Here is a 15880-nt window from a genome sequence, read left to right on the forward strand (position 1 = left end):
ACAGAAAACTAAAATGAAAACAGTAAAATGTTTCTTCGCCCTACGTGAGGACGGTGGTACACAACATCAAACCGAAAATTACCCCAAAACCCCTAGACTTCCGATTACCCCAAGTGTGTGTAGAAGTGTGTGAAAGTGAGCTAAGAGCCAAAAAGTAAAAAAAAAAATTCTTTTTCATATTGCATGCTCTCTCTTTTATAGATGTGGAGATGATCTTCTAGAAGCCTTTCTCTTGAATTCTCCGTTCTTCCCTCCAGCTAATGATCTCCTCCGTCTGGCAATTTTTCTTCATTCTGCTCACTTTCTCGCCAATTTCCTTCGCCAGGTGATTATCTTCCTTCCTTGGCTTAAAAGATGTGTTAGACCCCGTAAATTGTTGAATTTAACCTCATAACCGATGCATGAAATTAGCCTTATCAAACTGCTCACACTTAAACCATACTTGTCCTCAAGTATAAAGACAAGAAAAAGGAATAAGGCGAATTTCAATGCATGGTTATCCTATGACCAACCCTACAGACACACAAAAGACACAAACTCCTAGACCTAGACACAATAACAGACTTGACCAGAAAGAAAATAAACAATTAAAGAAAAATAAAAACGCATGAACTAGGGATGTTAGGATCGATTCACTCTTAAGTCATTGCCATACCACTGATGCTTCGGGTTATAAGAGTTTCTCCTTCCTACAGTTTATTTTCCCTTCATTTCCGGGGTCAGGTTACTATTGCTACCTGCCCTTAGAATTTTTCTTTCTTTTTTTTTCTTTCTTTCTGGACTTCGTCTAGCTTATACCTCCGAATTTTATTATTTTTTCCCTGGACTACGTCCAACTTATACCTCCTTTTTCTGGACTTCGTCCAGCTTATACCTCTTTTTTTTGGACTTCGTCCAGCTATACCTCCATAACCCTTTTCCCATTATTTTTCTCCTTTTGGCTCTTCTCCCTACACATCCAGTGGCGGCCCTCTTTTGTATATGTTAGCTCAAAGTGTTTAGGCTTATAACTCACTTATATAGTGAGGTTTCACAACTAGGTCAGCTGAGGCATCCTCTATCGTTCTCACTTCATCCAAACCGATTTCAGCTTATTATAGAAAGAGGCCTCAAAGTTGACATGTATCCTATCTTCAATTGCTCTCACTAAGGGAATTTTGCCTTACTATATTCACCAGCTCATGCGACACACACAAAACCTAGACCTAAAGACTCGTATTCACGCTAGACACAGACTGCACTAATTCCCTTCCCATCCCACTTCACTCGTGCTTGTCCCCAAGCCATCCAGTGAAGAGGGGAAACAAGGCAGTTAAAAAAAGCGGAACGTAAACATAAAACACAACACACAAAACACCAAACATGTATAAGCAAAACAAACTTCTCACACTTAGACCGAGCATCGGGCTAAGTGGGAGAAACTAAAACAAAACAGAAACCAAAACATGCCCAAAAGAACACAAACTTCTCACACTTAGACCAAAGATTAGGCTAAGTGGGAGAAAACACATACACATAAATACATAACGTGGCATGCTTGGGCAACGAACACAAAATCACAGACTCAGAACAACAAACATATAAACAGATGAAAAGGAAATGAAAAAAAAACTGAAAAGTAAAATTTACTTGGTCATCGGGGGCTATCAATTCCGAGTTTGGCCCCCGCGGGAGCCAGACTGGGGTGGTACGTTGGGGCGGTTCACTTTCACTTTCTTCCTAGCCGGCGACGCCGACTTTTCTTCCTCAGTCTCAGGTTGCTTTGGATGCAGATGGGGCTAACAAGGGCTTAGACGCTGGTGGGGGTTGCTGAAGAGATGAGCTTCCCTGCCCTGGCTGCGTGGGCACGCTACTGGGTCCAGAGGGCAACTTCTTCTAGGGTTGGGGGAACTTTTTTCTCTAGCCAATTGGTCATCATCATCATCATCTTAACAGCTTCCGCCATGTGATCACTCTGCACGGACGACTTCCCCACCAGGTCGGTTATACTTCCTCTGAGGGCCTTCATCTCTTCTCGGACCTCGCCGAGCTCCTGTCGCATCTCGCCCATCTCTTTCTTCATTTCTTCATAGTCCACGCTGGCCACTGCCTCTATTCCATCTGACTCCGTCTTCACCTGGGTCTCCATCCTTCCCACCTCGTAGAAACAGACATCCTTCCCGTGCATGTATAGGAGCCCCTTGTTGAAAAAGTACTCAACGCTGAATAATTCCGGGTGTTTGAAGGGGCTGGCAGCGGAAGCGTGCGTTCAAAACGGATCACATGAATTTGATCTATTTAGCAGATTATTTAGACAAAATCTATTCGCGTAATTATCACATGTATCATGCTCATAACTTGAATTAAAACACGCTTTAGCACATAAAATTCCTAAAACATGCTTACTACGGAATTAGCCAATTTACCTCGTTGATTCAATCAAGAATCGATGATGGCTTGCTCCGTCTCCACGTGAAGATCTTCAATACAAGACCTCGGATCTTCTGACTGGTGTCCCGGACTATACGCTGATATTTGTGTGGGCAAATCTCACCAACGTACTAGGACTCGAATAATGGAAGACAGAACTCAGCTCACGGAGGGAGCAAATTTTCGAAAACTCTCTCAAGAGGGGGGGGGCGAAAATTTTGTAAAATAATTGTTGTGTTTTATGTCTCCTTTATTCTCCTATTTATATAAGTCACATATTGGGCCCAGTCAGGGATCTAAGGAAGAATCTGGAACAGGCCTCACCCAATTAGCTTTTTACTAATCAAATTGAACCCACAATTTAATATAAGCTTATATTGGAATATTACGAGCAGCCACTACAGAAGTAATATTGCACTACCTTCCAAATCTGAAATTACAAGTATTCCGGGTTTCCTTTAATTGTATTTGATTTATTTCCCGCGCTTAAGATGGAAACATCCATTAATTAATTAATGTCTGCTATAGACTTAATTAATTAACATATTTCGAATTCCAAGAGTGGACTTAGCAAGAAACTCTTATTTATTATTCATAGAGTAATCAAACTCCAACTAGCTAGGTTCCGAATAATAAAACCTCGTTTCGAGCTCCTCTTGTGGATGTTATCAAACGAGACTCTCCTCGCGCACGTTTCAACATAATAGCAATCCTAGCACCTCTAGATAATGATCACCACTACCCAATATACCTGGATCGTTGGGTTACGAAAAACCCGCACCTTTGGTAAGTCAAAGTAGTGGATACTCAATATCTTATGCTCAATGCTAACGTACATTGATTAAGAAATTAATTCTCAAGACCTCGTCTTTCAGTAGATAGTATAAAGACTCGTCTTGCTGTTAGATCCATTCAGTGCTATACCACACCAACGTCATCTTATTTCAATAAGGTTTAGAAATAATCGGACTGACGTTGCAACCTTTCGCGATAGGTAGTCTAGGCCTATCTAGGTTGTGAAATTCTTATTTTTCTTTGTTTAGAACTGACCGTATTACCTTAAATTGGACGACGCCCACAACCGGTCTACTAAAACAAAGACTTAGACTTTGTTACGTTTGCTCATACATTTAAATATGCAATAAACAACCATTAAATGTAAAACATAACAACATTATGACAAAAATAATCTGTTGCATTTATTGGAAAATAACCATTAGAGTTTTACAGTATCCAATCACTCGAAAGGTGATTTCTAGTATACAAAACCCTAACAGTGTTCACACATGATCACCTTTGGTGCGGACTTAGCTATATTCATGATTATATTACGCTGGGGGTATGCACCGAGAAGATGGCAAGTGTACATGTGCCGAGAAGGGTTGGCGGTCATCTAATGACAAGCCTGAGCCAACCAGTAGCCCAGGCACACCTTAACACCCTTCGCCATGCACCAAGTGAAGTAGAAGTCTGCGGTGGTCAAGGCGGAGTTAGCTGTCCCCATCAGATTATAACTAATAAACGTCTGCGCGAAGCGGAGGATGCGGTTCTCGATGTGGAAACCCTTGGAATAGCTGGTTTTGACCGTTCCCACCTTGGGATGAGTAATGATTTCCCAATGGGACTGTGCTTTGAAACCAGGGGTGTACTCAGAGCTCCTACCATGCGCTCATTCCAGATTCCATCATCTTCCTCGGCGCGGGTGAATAAACCCATCCTCAGGGACCACTCCCTTATGCTCTCTCGTACTCCTCGGTGAAAAGCCTGAAGGTGATGGAGTCAGCGTCGAGGTCAGTGGTGGGTTTGAGACCAGAAGGTTGAGAATAATTCCCGGGCTAACGCTGTGGGCACTTCAGCCGTGCTATGGTTCAGTAGCCATTCGAACCCAATAGCACCGATATATTGGTGGAATTCCTCGTCCGAGTCAATTTCCCTCAGCTCCTCTGGATCATACTGCTTTCCAAAACCGCTCCGCTCCTTGTAAGTCGCTGCCCTCTTCGGATCATCAAATTTTCCCATAGCTTCTAGCAGCCCCTTGATCACCCAGACCTCCGTTGGCTCATAGTTGAGCTCTTCCTCTTGCACTTCTTCCTCCTCATCCTCAGACTCGCTGGCCGGGCTAGGGCCGACTTGCTCCTTGGCGTAAGGAACCTTGGCTGTAGCGGGGAGTGGAGCCTCATCGTTCTTGACGGATGCAATCTTCTTGGACTTCTTGGACTGGGGAGTGGCCGCATGCTTCCCGTTGCGCTTTCGTTCCACGGCCAAGCGACGTTCTTCCTTTTCATCCTCCTCCCCGTCAGACCCAAGAGTCTCCTCCTCCTGCTCGTCCTCTGCCCCTGGGGCAAGGAACTCCTTTTCCGTAGGCTGGGCGAGATCATCTATCTCGTCCCGCAAGCACCTTCTGGCCCTTCGTCTGTCCTCTCGTCGGTCTACTGGCGAGTCCTCATCCTCTGGATCTACTACTAGATCCGCAACTCCCTTTATCCCTCATTCCTCGGGCTCCTGTACCTCAGCATGAACGGGGCCCTCTTCCCCACAGACTTTTTCAGGGTTTCCCCCTCCTCTTCCAAACTCGGGGTTCCCCCTCAATATAGATAGAGGTTTCCCCCTCAGCAACCAATTTTTCTGAAACAGGGGTTTCCCCTTCAACAACATTTGCTGTCATCTGTTCATCCACTGCCATGCGCTCAAGTCCCACGGCCAGATCACCCTCATCCTCCCGTTCACTGCCTCCGCCGCTTCTCGCTCCGGCGCCCTTGTGCTCGGCTCGGTTCCTGCAGGAGAGATTGCGGTTTGGGCCGTCGAATCCTCTGGAATCGTTGACGGCAGTAGTACTGTGGTCGTGGTAGCGGTAGCGGTAGGTGTTTCCCTCTCACTCATCGTTGAGAAGAGGGTAAAAACTTTCAGTGCCTCCTCCTTACTTCCGAATCTTCGTATCAAATCATCTATGAGCGTCGCCGCGTCGGAACCTGAGACGGTGGTGGGATTTTCGCCTTCGTGGTGTGAGCGGGTGCCTTCTCCATGATCTGTCTCTGCAAAATTCACAAGAACTTGGGAGTTTTTTTTCTTGCTTAGGGTTAGCTGGAATGTGGGTATTGCGAGAGAAAAGAATTGGGGGAGAAAATAGAGTAGAGAGAGAATTCGGTGTTTTAGAGATTGGAAAATAAAAGAAAAGGGAGGAAATATTGGTATTTAAGATAAGAAAAATGGACGGTTGCAGGAGTGATGTAAGCAACCGTACGCCTCCCCATAAAGTGTAAATTTGAATTTCGAAAATATCACAACTTCCCTCTCAAACATCTGGTCCGAAAATCTCTCCCCCCATGTAAATGCCATTATCCTCAATACCACACTTAGGAAAAGAAACAAAAATGTAACGCCAGACTCCCAGGACAAGGATTCAATATGAGACAAAACAATTTCCCTAAGAAGTCTGGTGTTTCGAAAATATTTTTGGAAGATTAGTTTTTTTTTTCTTTGTTTGGAATATTTTTTAAATTTTTGAAAAGCAATTAAACTATTTACACATTCATTTGAGCATTCTCGAGATCCCCTGGCTCAGTGTATAGATTAAAAATGCATTCCTATTTACCTGACCCAAGAATCACCGAGAATACTTACTCACTAGACCGATTAGACGATAATAGAGAGTGCGTGTAGTGGCACTTCCTCCACTACACACAACTCCGAATTAACCCTAAAGACTCACTCTATGACCATTAACAAGGAAATGGATAGAGTTCGAGGTACTTCCCTAGATTTCCACAGCTCCATTCGCTCGAAGGCCAACAATAGTGTATGGCTCAATACACTTGGACTTCAGCTTTTCAGGCATCAGCTTGAGCCTGGACTGGAAAATGAGCACCTTCTGACCCACTTGCAGTTCCTTGACCCGGAGGTTTTTGTCATGCCAAAGCTTTGTCTTCTCCTTGTACCACATTGCGGACTCATATGACTAAAGCCTTAACTCCTCCATCTCCTGAAGTTGCAGTTTCCTCTCTTCCTCACAAGCCTGGGGTTTCATATTAATCTCCTTCACCGCATAATATGCTCTATGCTCCACTCCCACGGGTAGATGACACATCTTGCCAAACACCAGCCTATAGGGCGACATCCCAATAGGAGTTTTATACGCAGTCCTGTAAGCCCACAATGCATCTCCGAGCCTCTTGCTCCAGTCCTTCCTTGACGGGTTCACCGTTTTCTCAAATATTACTTTGATCTCCCTATTCGAGATCTCTGCCTGCACATTAGACTGACCTGCCCATTAGACTGAGGATGGTAAGGGGTAGAAAGCCTGTGGTGGACTCCGTATTTCTTCATCAGAGCTTCTATGGTTCGGTTACGGAAATGCGTCCCTTGGTCAGATATAATAGCTCGGGTCACACCGTACTTGTTAAAAATGTTGGCTCTAAGAAACTTAGCCACCTCTTTGGATTCACAAGAAGTGGTAGCTTTGGCTTCTATCCACTTTGACACATAATCTACGCCCACAAGGATGTACGTATTTCCGTACGAAGATGGGAATGGACCCATGAAATCCACCCCCAGACGTCGAAGATTTTGCAGACGATTACTGGGACCTGCGGCATCTCATCTCTCTTTGAAATTCCTCCAGTTTGCTGGCATCGCTCACAATTTTGACAGAATTCAAAGGAGTCCTTGTGTAGTGTAGGCCAATAAAATCCACTGTATAGGACTTTCCTCGCAGTCTTCCATGGCCCAAAATGACCTCCACATACCAACGCATGGCAATGATTAAGTACATCCCTCTGCTCCTATTCGGGAATACATCTCCTGATTACTTGGTCAGCTCCCATCTTCCACAAGTAAGGATCGTCCCAAAAATAATACTTAGCCTCACTCTTAAGCTTCATCTTCTAGGCCCGGGAAATTTCTTGTGGACTAGGCACTTCTCCTATGACCAAGTAATTTGCTAGGTCTGCGAACCATGGTTCAGCGTTCAGCTGGCACTTCCCTTTCTCAGTATCTCTTGGACCTGTTATCGCCATTGTTGCCTCCCAACTGATAGGTCTAGGAGATTCTCCTATGTAGTATAGATGTTCCTCAGGGAATGCGTCTGATATAGCTTCCTCAGTCTCTCCCTGGAAGATCCGACTCAGATGGTCAGCCACTTTATTCTCCGTCCCCTTTTTGTCTCTCACCTCCCAGTCGAACTCTTGCAGAAGTAACACCCACCGGATTAACCTTGGCTTTGATTCTCTCTTCGCCAGTAAATACTTGATAGCCGCATGGTCGGTAAAAACTATCACTCTCAACCCCATTAAGTATGGTCGAAATTTCTCAAATGAATACACGACTGCTAACATTTCCTTCTTCGTGGTGTCATAGTTTTTCTAGGCCTGGTTGAGTGTCTTCGATGCATAGAAGATCACGTAATTCTTTCCATCAATTCTTTGACCTAGTACTACCCCCACTGCGAAGTCGCATGCATCACACATTATTTCAAACGGCTGACTCCAGTCGGGTGCCCTGATGATAGAGGCAGACACTAGTTTATCTTTCAATAATTGAAATGCCTTTTTACACTCTTCGTTGAAGACGAAATCAACATCATTATGCAAAAGGTGGATAAGTGGCTGAGCGATCTTCGCGAAGTCTTTTATGAATCTTCTATAAAACATGCATGCCCTGACTTCTTTCAGATTCGTAGGGTAAGGCAATTTCGAAATCACATCGACCTTTGCTTGGTCCACCTGTATGCCCTTCTCCGAGACTACATGCCCTAGGACGATTCCCTCGGGTACCATGAAGTGACACTTTTCGAAGTTAAGGACCAAATTCTTCTCCTTGCATCTTCTTAATACTACGTCCAGGCTAGCCAAACAAGAATCGAAAGAGTTCCCATATACGGTGAAGTCATCGTACTCCTGCTTACACTCCACGATTTCCTTCTTGAGGGCGTTTTTCTTGTTTGAAGGGAAAAAATAATCCAGAAACTCCAACTTGAAATCTCTCCATGTACGGATGGAATCCTGAGGCAGCCTCAGCAGCCATGTGTTAGACTCTCCCTTCAGAGCGAATGGAATTACGCGTAGGCGATAATCTTCCTCCGTTGCATCGTTGAGCCTTTTCTGAATACTGCACAACTTACTAAACTCATTTAGGAACTCGTATGGCCACTCGTTCCTACGCCCGGAGAACGTCGGTAGAATGCCTAGCACATTTGTCTTAATATCGATAGACATCTGACGCTGATTTGTGACTATAGCTTGGGTTGGCTCACCATCTAGATGGGCAGTGAGCGAACCGATCTCAGGATCTAAATCGACTACCTGTGCCATGTCTCCGATCTCGTTCTCTTCTGTATCTGTTTTTGAACACTACTTGGGATCCTCCCTTCCTGACGAACTCCAATCCTCGTCACTTCTTGAACCAAACGGAAATGGTTCTCCCGTAGATAATCCCGATCTGGTGGTGACCGTAGATGCTGTCTCCTTGACCTGCCAAGTAAACTGATCGTTCCTCCACCCAGATGAGTTACCTCATTGTCCAAACCGTGAGCCTCTGCTCATAAACTGAAAATAAAGAAAAAAGAAAAATCAAAACTATATATGCCAAAATCTCTAAACACAATCATAAACTACGCCATCCATCCCCGGCAACGGCGTCATTTGAAAGCTTGGTGGTATTAGAAAGTGTGTGTGCTTTTGTGCTAGGTCAAGCCTCTCAAGCCCATAGAATCCGCTTGATCACAAGGTCTAGGAACTCAGAGGATCCTGGAAGTTTCGGTCGTCGGACACACAAATTCCGCGTTTAAAACCCTCAACCCGCTATACTATGAATTAGTACAGGGAAGTAGGGATCGATCCCACGAAGATGGATGCGTAATAAGGCATTTAAAAGATTCTGGAAAAGGAATTGGCTGCTGCCACACAATTTTGGGTTGAGAAAATTATAACTAGGCTGGGGAATGAAAATTAACACTAGACCTAGGAAACTGTAAATATCATGCGGACATGGGACATCATCTTAACTTCAATAGCTCAAACAAACTTCCTCGACCTAGTAAACAACTTCCTAATCTAGCTAAACAGAGATCAAACGAGCAGTGGGGACCATTTCCCAAAACAGTAAAGTACGGATGAAAAGCTGCAAATAACTAATTCTGAAATTAACAAACAACGATCTGCATCTTATCACTTGATTCAAGCTCGAACATGGAGAAAACAGAGTAATAACCCAGATTCAAACAGAACAACATAATCCGGACGTTGGAAACTGGCGATTAATCGGAAACCGAACAGATCTACATCTACTAGACTAAGTAAACAGAAACACATAAACGAGTCATCAAATTCATGCACAATCAACCCACTCTGCTTTAGATCCACACGTCGGACACTTAATCCACTCTGGATCCAAGCAATCCGAACCAAACTACTACAAAAAACATCTCCATGAGCTCCGATTCAACAGATCCACTCCGATCAATGACAATCCAACCACGATTCAACTCCAATTCACCAGATCAAGTGCGAAAAGCATCCATTCAAGTAAACAACCACACACTCGGAATCAAACACAAACAAACCTCAACATCAGTATCATTCATGACAGAAAATAGAAATTCCATAGATAGCTAAACGAGATTTCAACAACACAACTAAAGCCGAGCTTCGAATAGCGAAGACTCGGTAGAAATCTGAACAGAAAACTAAAATGAAAACAGTAAAATGTTTCTTCGCCCTACGTGAGGACAGTGGTACACAACATCAAACCGAAAATTACCCCAAAACCCCTAGACTTCCGATTACCCCAAGTGTGTGTAGAAGTGTGTGAAAGTGAGCTCAGAGCCAAAAAGTAAAAAAAAATTCTTTTTCATGTTGCCTTTCTAGAAGCCTTTCTCTTGAATTCTCCGTTCTGCCCTCCAGCTAATGATCTCCTCCGTCTGGCAATTTTTCTTCATTCTACTCACTTTATCGCCAATTTCCTTCGCCAGACGATTATCTTCCTTCCTTCCTGGACCTGGCGATTTCTTCTACACACCTGACTTAAAAGATGTGTTAGACCCTGTAAATTGTTGAATTTAACCCCATAACCAATGCATGAAATTAGCCTTATCATCATCTAATGTAAGACTAATGTAATTTTCGTTTATTAATTTGAAAACAATCAAAATTAACTATAAAATTTCAACAAAAATTCTCCTATATCAAATTTTTAGTAGTATCAAATTTTTAGTCAACTTCATAATATTTAATCACAAGCAATTATAACAACCGAACGAAGGCTAAATAAAATAGCTCTTATTTTTCCATCATGATTAATCTGTACTTCTTCAATTCAGCTGAATATTAAATAACAAAAATTAATAGTTTTAATCAATATTTATAGTGTCCATGAATTAATAGTTTTAATTAAAAAAATTATTGATATTTAAAAATTAAAATTTAAAATTAATTTTATAAAATTAAATTTAATATTGAAATAAAGAAACAAAGTGAAGGATGACAAAAGGGAAGAAGAATGATAATTTTAAAATAATATCAGATTTAGTATATCACTGAAACAATATCAGATTTAAAATGTTAAAAGTGTAAAAAGACAAATTGCCCAAACCCTCGAAACCCCCCAAAATGGTATTTTCGACCGAAAACAGTGAAAAGGGACCATTTCGAGATAACCGCCGTCGTTGAGTTTGCGTATTTTTTTTAATTCGTATTGTAATGTATTAATTTTTATATATGAAATGAATATTCAAATAAAATAAAATGCATAGGGCGCGCCTTAGGACGCCCCATTGCAGGTGGGGGGTAGGAGGATAAAACTGCTGACGTGGCGCGCCATAGGGCGCCCAATTGTGGATGCCCTTAGTCCAGGGTTGTCTGAGGATATTTTGAAAATTCAAGGACTAAGGGCAAGATAAACGCATAGTTCGGGGACTGTTTTTGTAGTTCACTCTTTTTGTTTTCATTCCATTGGTAAATGGGGTCTTGGTTCTTTTTTTTTTAAGGTTAGAGGTGTGGTTATTTGAATGATTTAACCCCATTTATGTGTAGTACGCTCATAACTAAAGTATTTGATAAAAATAATACTACTAAATAGTAAAAATGGAGAAAAATGTTTAGTGTAGGATTGTGTGGAGATATTTTAAAAGTTAAGGGACTAAGGGCTAGATAAACTTATAAGTAAGAGACTGTTTTATAGTTCACTCAAATAAAAAAGAGCAGAACTGCAGTGCTCCGGGAAACAAATCCAAAATAGAAATAGCAGAAAAAGGAACAAATAGTGTTTGTATGATGAAATTGAAATTTCATTGCGTTGTAAGAATAAAGTAGGAGCGCACCCCGGATCTCAAGCCAACATTTCCTCTGCGTTCTATTCATTTTATTCACTGTTTAATTTCTTCTCTCTCAATTCAAAAAAAGTGGTGGATTTTCCCCTCTGGTTTTACGCCGAATGGCAGACTGAACCGCCTCTTTCTCCCATTTATATTCCTCCACCTGCCTCCCTTTCTCTCTCTTGGAACAACAACTTCTCTCTTCTTACTTTTGTTTTTATATGGACTCCAACCGTCTCCCCTCCTCTCTTCATTTTGCGTCTCACTTTTGGTTTCAGTAATTTCTCTCCTCCAACTTTGCATGTGCCCTTCTCCCAGTTAACTGAGAAAAAAGGAAACAAGATTTTTCTTGATTTTCGAATCAGTAAGAAATTTAGAGGGTTTCCGTCACCATAAATGGGACGAGGTAAACAAAATACCCCATAGATTCTCTTCTTTATTAAGATTTTTTTTTCAATTAATGTACTATGATATTAATTGCAGGAGTGAAGTCTTGAATCAAGATAATACACATTCTTGAAATGGCCCCCGATAATAACAACAACTGGCTCTCATTTTCACTTTCCTCAGTAGAAATGGAGGTCAAGCTCAACCCTTCCGATTCTCAGCTGCAGCCTACCCCATCCGATTCCCACCATTTCTACCCTTTCGCCGATAACTTCTATGCCAATGGTAAAGTACATAGTATATATTTATGTGAATAATTTATGAGTATTTAATTAACGAATTCACTTCCATGTTTCGGTTTGTTTTGCTGAGCGAAACAAGTTTGAAAAAAGCGAGAAAAGACAAGAAAATGCACCCGTGTATTCTCCCATTTCTGTTACTTGAAGAACCCTACATACTTATTTTTAACAATTTTCATTTATTTCAATCACATGTATATATATACATACATGTTGTGTCTTTCTTCTTCATTCAGTTCAAATTTCATTCTTTTCAATCCAGGATGGTCTAACCAGAAAGGTGAGACGATGTACACCGATCAGCACACCCACCCGCCCAAGCTCGAGGACTTCTTCGCCGACGCCGACTCGACCGAGACTCAGGACTCGTCCCTCACTCACCTATACGAAGATCTCAACGCTATTTCTGCGTTTCAAGCCTTCTCCGCCAACCCGGGCTCTGACGTCGACGACTCGGCCTTCCCCGCTCAGACTCAGTCCCCGGTGGAGTCGGGCACCGAGTTGGTGCCCTTTTCTCAGACTGCTGCAGCTCCTAATACCCTCACTCTCCGAGTTAACTCGGAGAGTGATAGCAGGAACTCGGCCGTTGCCCGAGCTGACTCGGGCAAGAAAATGGGGGATACCTTCGGCCAGAGAACTTCAATTTACAGAGGTGTCACAAGGTATGATTAATATTACAAAAATCAATTTTATTGAATTAGAAGAATTGAAAAAATTGTGATTGATGCAGGCATAGATGGACAGGTAGATATGAGGCGCATTTATGGGATAACAGCTGCAGAAGAGAAGGGCAAGCGAGAAAAGGGCGTCAAGGTACGACTCCCATTTTGTTTTTATCTAATGGAGAGAGAGAAGAAGAAAGAAAGAAGCATTTAAGATTCTTGAACATTTGATTCATGTCAAAGCAACAGGGAAGGGAAGGAAATGAAATGTGATTGGCTGCATGCCTTCCAACACATTAATTAATTGGCTTTGGAGAAGCTTTTTGTTTTTTGTTTTTATCTCTCTCTCTCTCTCTGAATGTGTATGTGGACTTGTTTCAATCAAGCTTTAATGGTGATTGATGGACTGTAAAATGTGTTGTACTAGAGGAAATGAAATGAGGAAGTGGGCCGCCATTTGGTTGCAGGAATTAGTACTTTTTGGTTGAATTATTCCTTGGATTCTTCGTCTCCAGGTTCAAACATGGGGATTTTTTCATTTTGGCTCTATTTTTTCAACTTTACTTTTTATGGTTTGACCATCCCACCCACCTTATTATCTGGCCTCACTTTTTTTCCCCCCAGTTTAATATTTTATCACAACTGTACATGGAATGGTGACAGATTGGAAAATGTGTTTTACCTTTTCTTGTATTCAAATTTAATATCTCAAATATGATATAATTCATTCTTATGTGATTTTGTTATTGAATTGATTTTAATTTATGCGGCATTGTAACTGCTTCTACTGTTGTTGCATGTATCGGGATTGTGTTCGTGGTTGTTGCTCGATGTCTACCGTCTCGTCTCGTGCAGTGTATTTAGGTAAACAAACATTCTTCTTTTCATCTCCCTATACGTTGATTGTACAACAGTATTTTTTCATGTTTACACCTTGAAATTGTATTTTCAGGTGGGTATGACAAGGAAGACAAGGCGGCAAGGTCGTATGATTTGGCTGCGCTCAAATACTGGGGTCCGACTGCAACCACCAACTTCCCGGTAAACCATATATTTCGAGCTTTTGAATTTGGCGTTGTAGTGAACTTGTAACCGGGTTGAATTTTTCGCGCAGGTTGCAAATTACACCAAAGAATTGGAAGAGATGAAGCATGCAACTAAGCAAGAATTCATAGCCTCACTTAGAAGGTATACTTATTTTGCAATGCATACTTGATCTCAATCTTGTCATATAGCCAAGAGGAGTTGTCACAAACTTAATCTCGATTTTCTTAGGAAAAGTAGTGGTTTCTCGAGGGGGGCTTCGATCTACAGAGGTGTTACGAGGTTAGGAGGACTCTCTCTTGAGACTTTCTATAAATTGATCATAATGCCCTTCTTAACTGATCCATTATGATTTCTTGCAGGCATCATCAGCAAGGCCGGTGGCAGGCGAGAATCGGCCGTGTTGCCGGGAATAAGGATTTGTACCTGGGAACATTTGGTAAATACACACACCGAACTAGTAGATTCATACATTTTTCTTGAAAACATTGCCTAATGCTTTAATTAACCATGTAGCAACTGAGGAGGAAGCAGCAGAGGCATATGACATCGCCGCGATCAAGTTCAGAGGCATAAATGCGGTGACCAACTTTGAGATGAACCGGTACGACATCGATGCCATCGCCAAAAGCCCCCTTCCCATCGGTGGCTCTGCGAAACGCATGAAGGTTTCACTTGAAGCCGAGGAGAAACTACCTCTGTGCAATAGCAGCGGCAACATCAACTTCTCTGACATCCAACCGGGTTCTGCCATCCCGTGTGGAGGAGTCCCCTACGACACAACAACGCCGTACTACCACCACAACCTGTTCAACCACATGGGAGCCTCGGACGCGGCGGCCTCTGGGTCGGCGTCGGCCATGGTGAGCCTGATGCAGCCGCCGGCGGAGTTTTTCATCTGGCCTAACCAATCGTATTAGGTAGGCAGTGCTAGGGAGTGATACTAACTTACCCGGTTAGGCTTTTAGGATGGATTCAAAAAAGGATAAGGTTTTTTTTTGGTGTAAGTAGCAACTTTTGCTTCGTTTCAATTTCAATGTACCATAAACTGGAGGCACTCGATCGCTGTGGATTAATTTTCAACAGGTTTTCCATAGTAATCGAATGATTTATGCTATAATCCAGATATAACAAAATGATACAGTGCTTATAGCTGATTTTGTTTAATAATATTTGCAATTTGCATAACATTCTTGATTCACTCTTATATTTTGGGGTTTCAATAAACTAGAGCAGACGGTATTACTTCTTTCTACTATATTGCATTTGATCTTAGTGCATCCGCAGTAGCGGATGTCCCGGTGGACGTCAGACCGGCGTGCGGATGTCCACACGGGACGTCCGTCATTGTGTGCATGTGATGCGGATACAGACATCCGTTGCGGACACCGCAGTTTTGCGGCCGTCCGCTGACGTCCGCCATTGCGTTGACTCTCACGGACGTTAGCGCAGACGTCTCGATTATTGCATTAATTTTTTTAAAAAAATATTCTATAAATGCGTCTTGTTGCACTTCATTTCATTCGCACCACTTCTATTAACGAGTATCTCTCTCTAAAATACTTTTCTTTCGAAGAACAATGGAGTATCTCTCTCTAAAATACTTTTATTTATGTAATTTTTTATAATTACTATGTATGTTTTTTTATAATTATGTATCTTTTTTTTAATAAAGTGGTTGTAAGATCTCCGTATTTGCGTCGAATTTTTAATTCCGTAAATTGATAAATCCGTAAATTGTTTAATTTGTGAATTTGTGAATTTTTATTAATGTG

The 15880-nt window shown here is 42.1% G+C and overlaps 1 protein-coding gene across 1 annotated transcript; it reads left to right on the forward strand.

Annotated features, from left to right (window-relative positions):
- Window positions 1–11643: 11643 nt before the first annotated feature.
- On the forward strand, window positions 11644–15295 carry LOC121785497 (AP2-like ethylene-responsive transcription factor AIL6). The gene is made up of 10 exons (XM_042183946.1): window positions 11644–12119; window positions 12197–12385; window positions 12662–13061; window positions 13130–13212; window positions 13917–13925; window positions 14014–14102; window positions 14176–14249; window positions 14337–14387; window positions 14468–14544; window positions 14622–15295. The coding sequence occupies exons 2-10, from the start codon at window positions 12235–12237 to the stop codon at window positions 15023–15025; spliced, it is 1338 nt and encodes a 445-aa protein (XP_042039880.1). The 5' UTR covers window positions 11644–12119; window positions 12197–12234; the 3' UTR covers window positions 15026–15295.
- Window positions 15296–15880: the final 585 nt, after the last annotated feature.

Source organism: Salvia splendens, chromosome 21 (genome assembly GCF_004379255.2).
Source record: "Salvia splendens isolate huo1 chromosome 21, SspV2, whole genome shotgun sequence".
In the NCBI taxonomy this organism is placed as follows: Eukaryota; Viridiplantae; Streptophyta; class Magnoliopsida; order Lamiales; family Lamiaceae; genus Salvia; species Salvia splendens.

Excerpts from the sequence above, each read along its gene's own strand:
- LOC121785497 (XM_042183946.1), top strand. The coding sequence starts at position 12,235 with ATGGCCCCCGATAATAACAACAACTGGCTCTCATTTTCACTTTCCTCA. Across the intron at positions 13,062-13,129 it reads ATTTACAGAGGTGTCACAAG|GCATAGATGGACAGGTAGAT; the intron begins GTATGATTAATA and ends TGATTGATGCAG. Across the intron at positions 14,103-14,175 it reads CTGCAACCACCAACTTCCCG|GTTGCAAATTACACCAAAGA; the intron begins GTAAACCATATA and ends TTTTTCGCGCAG.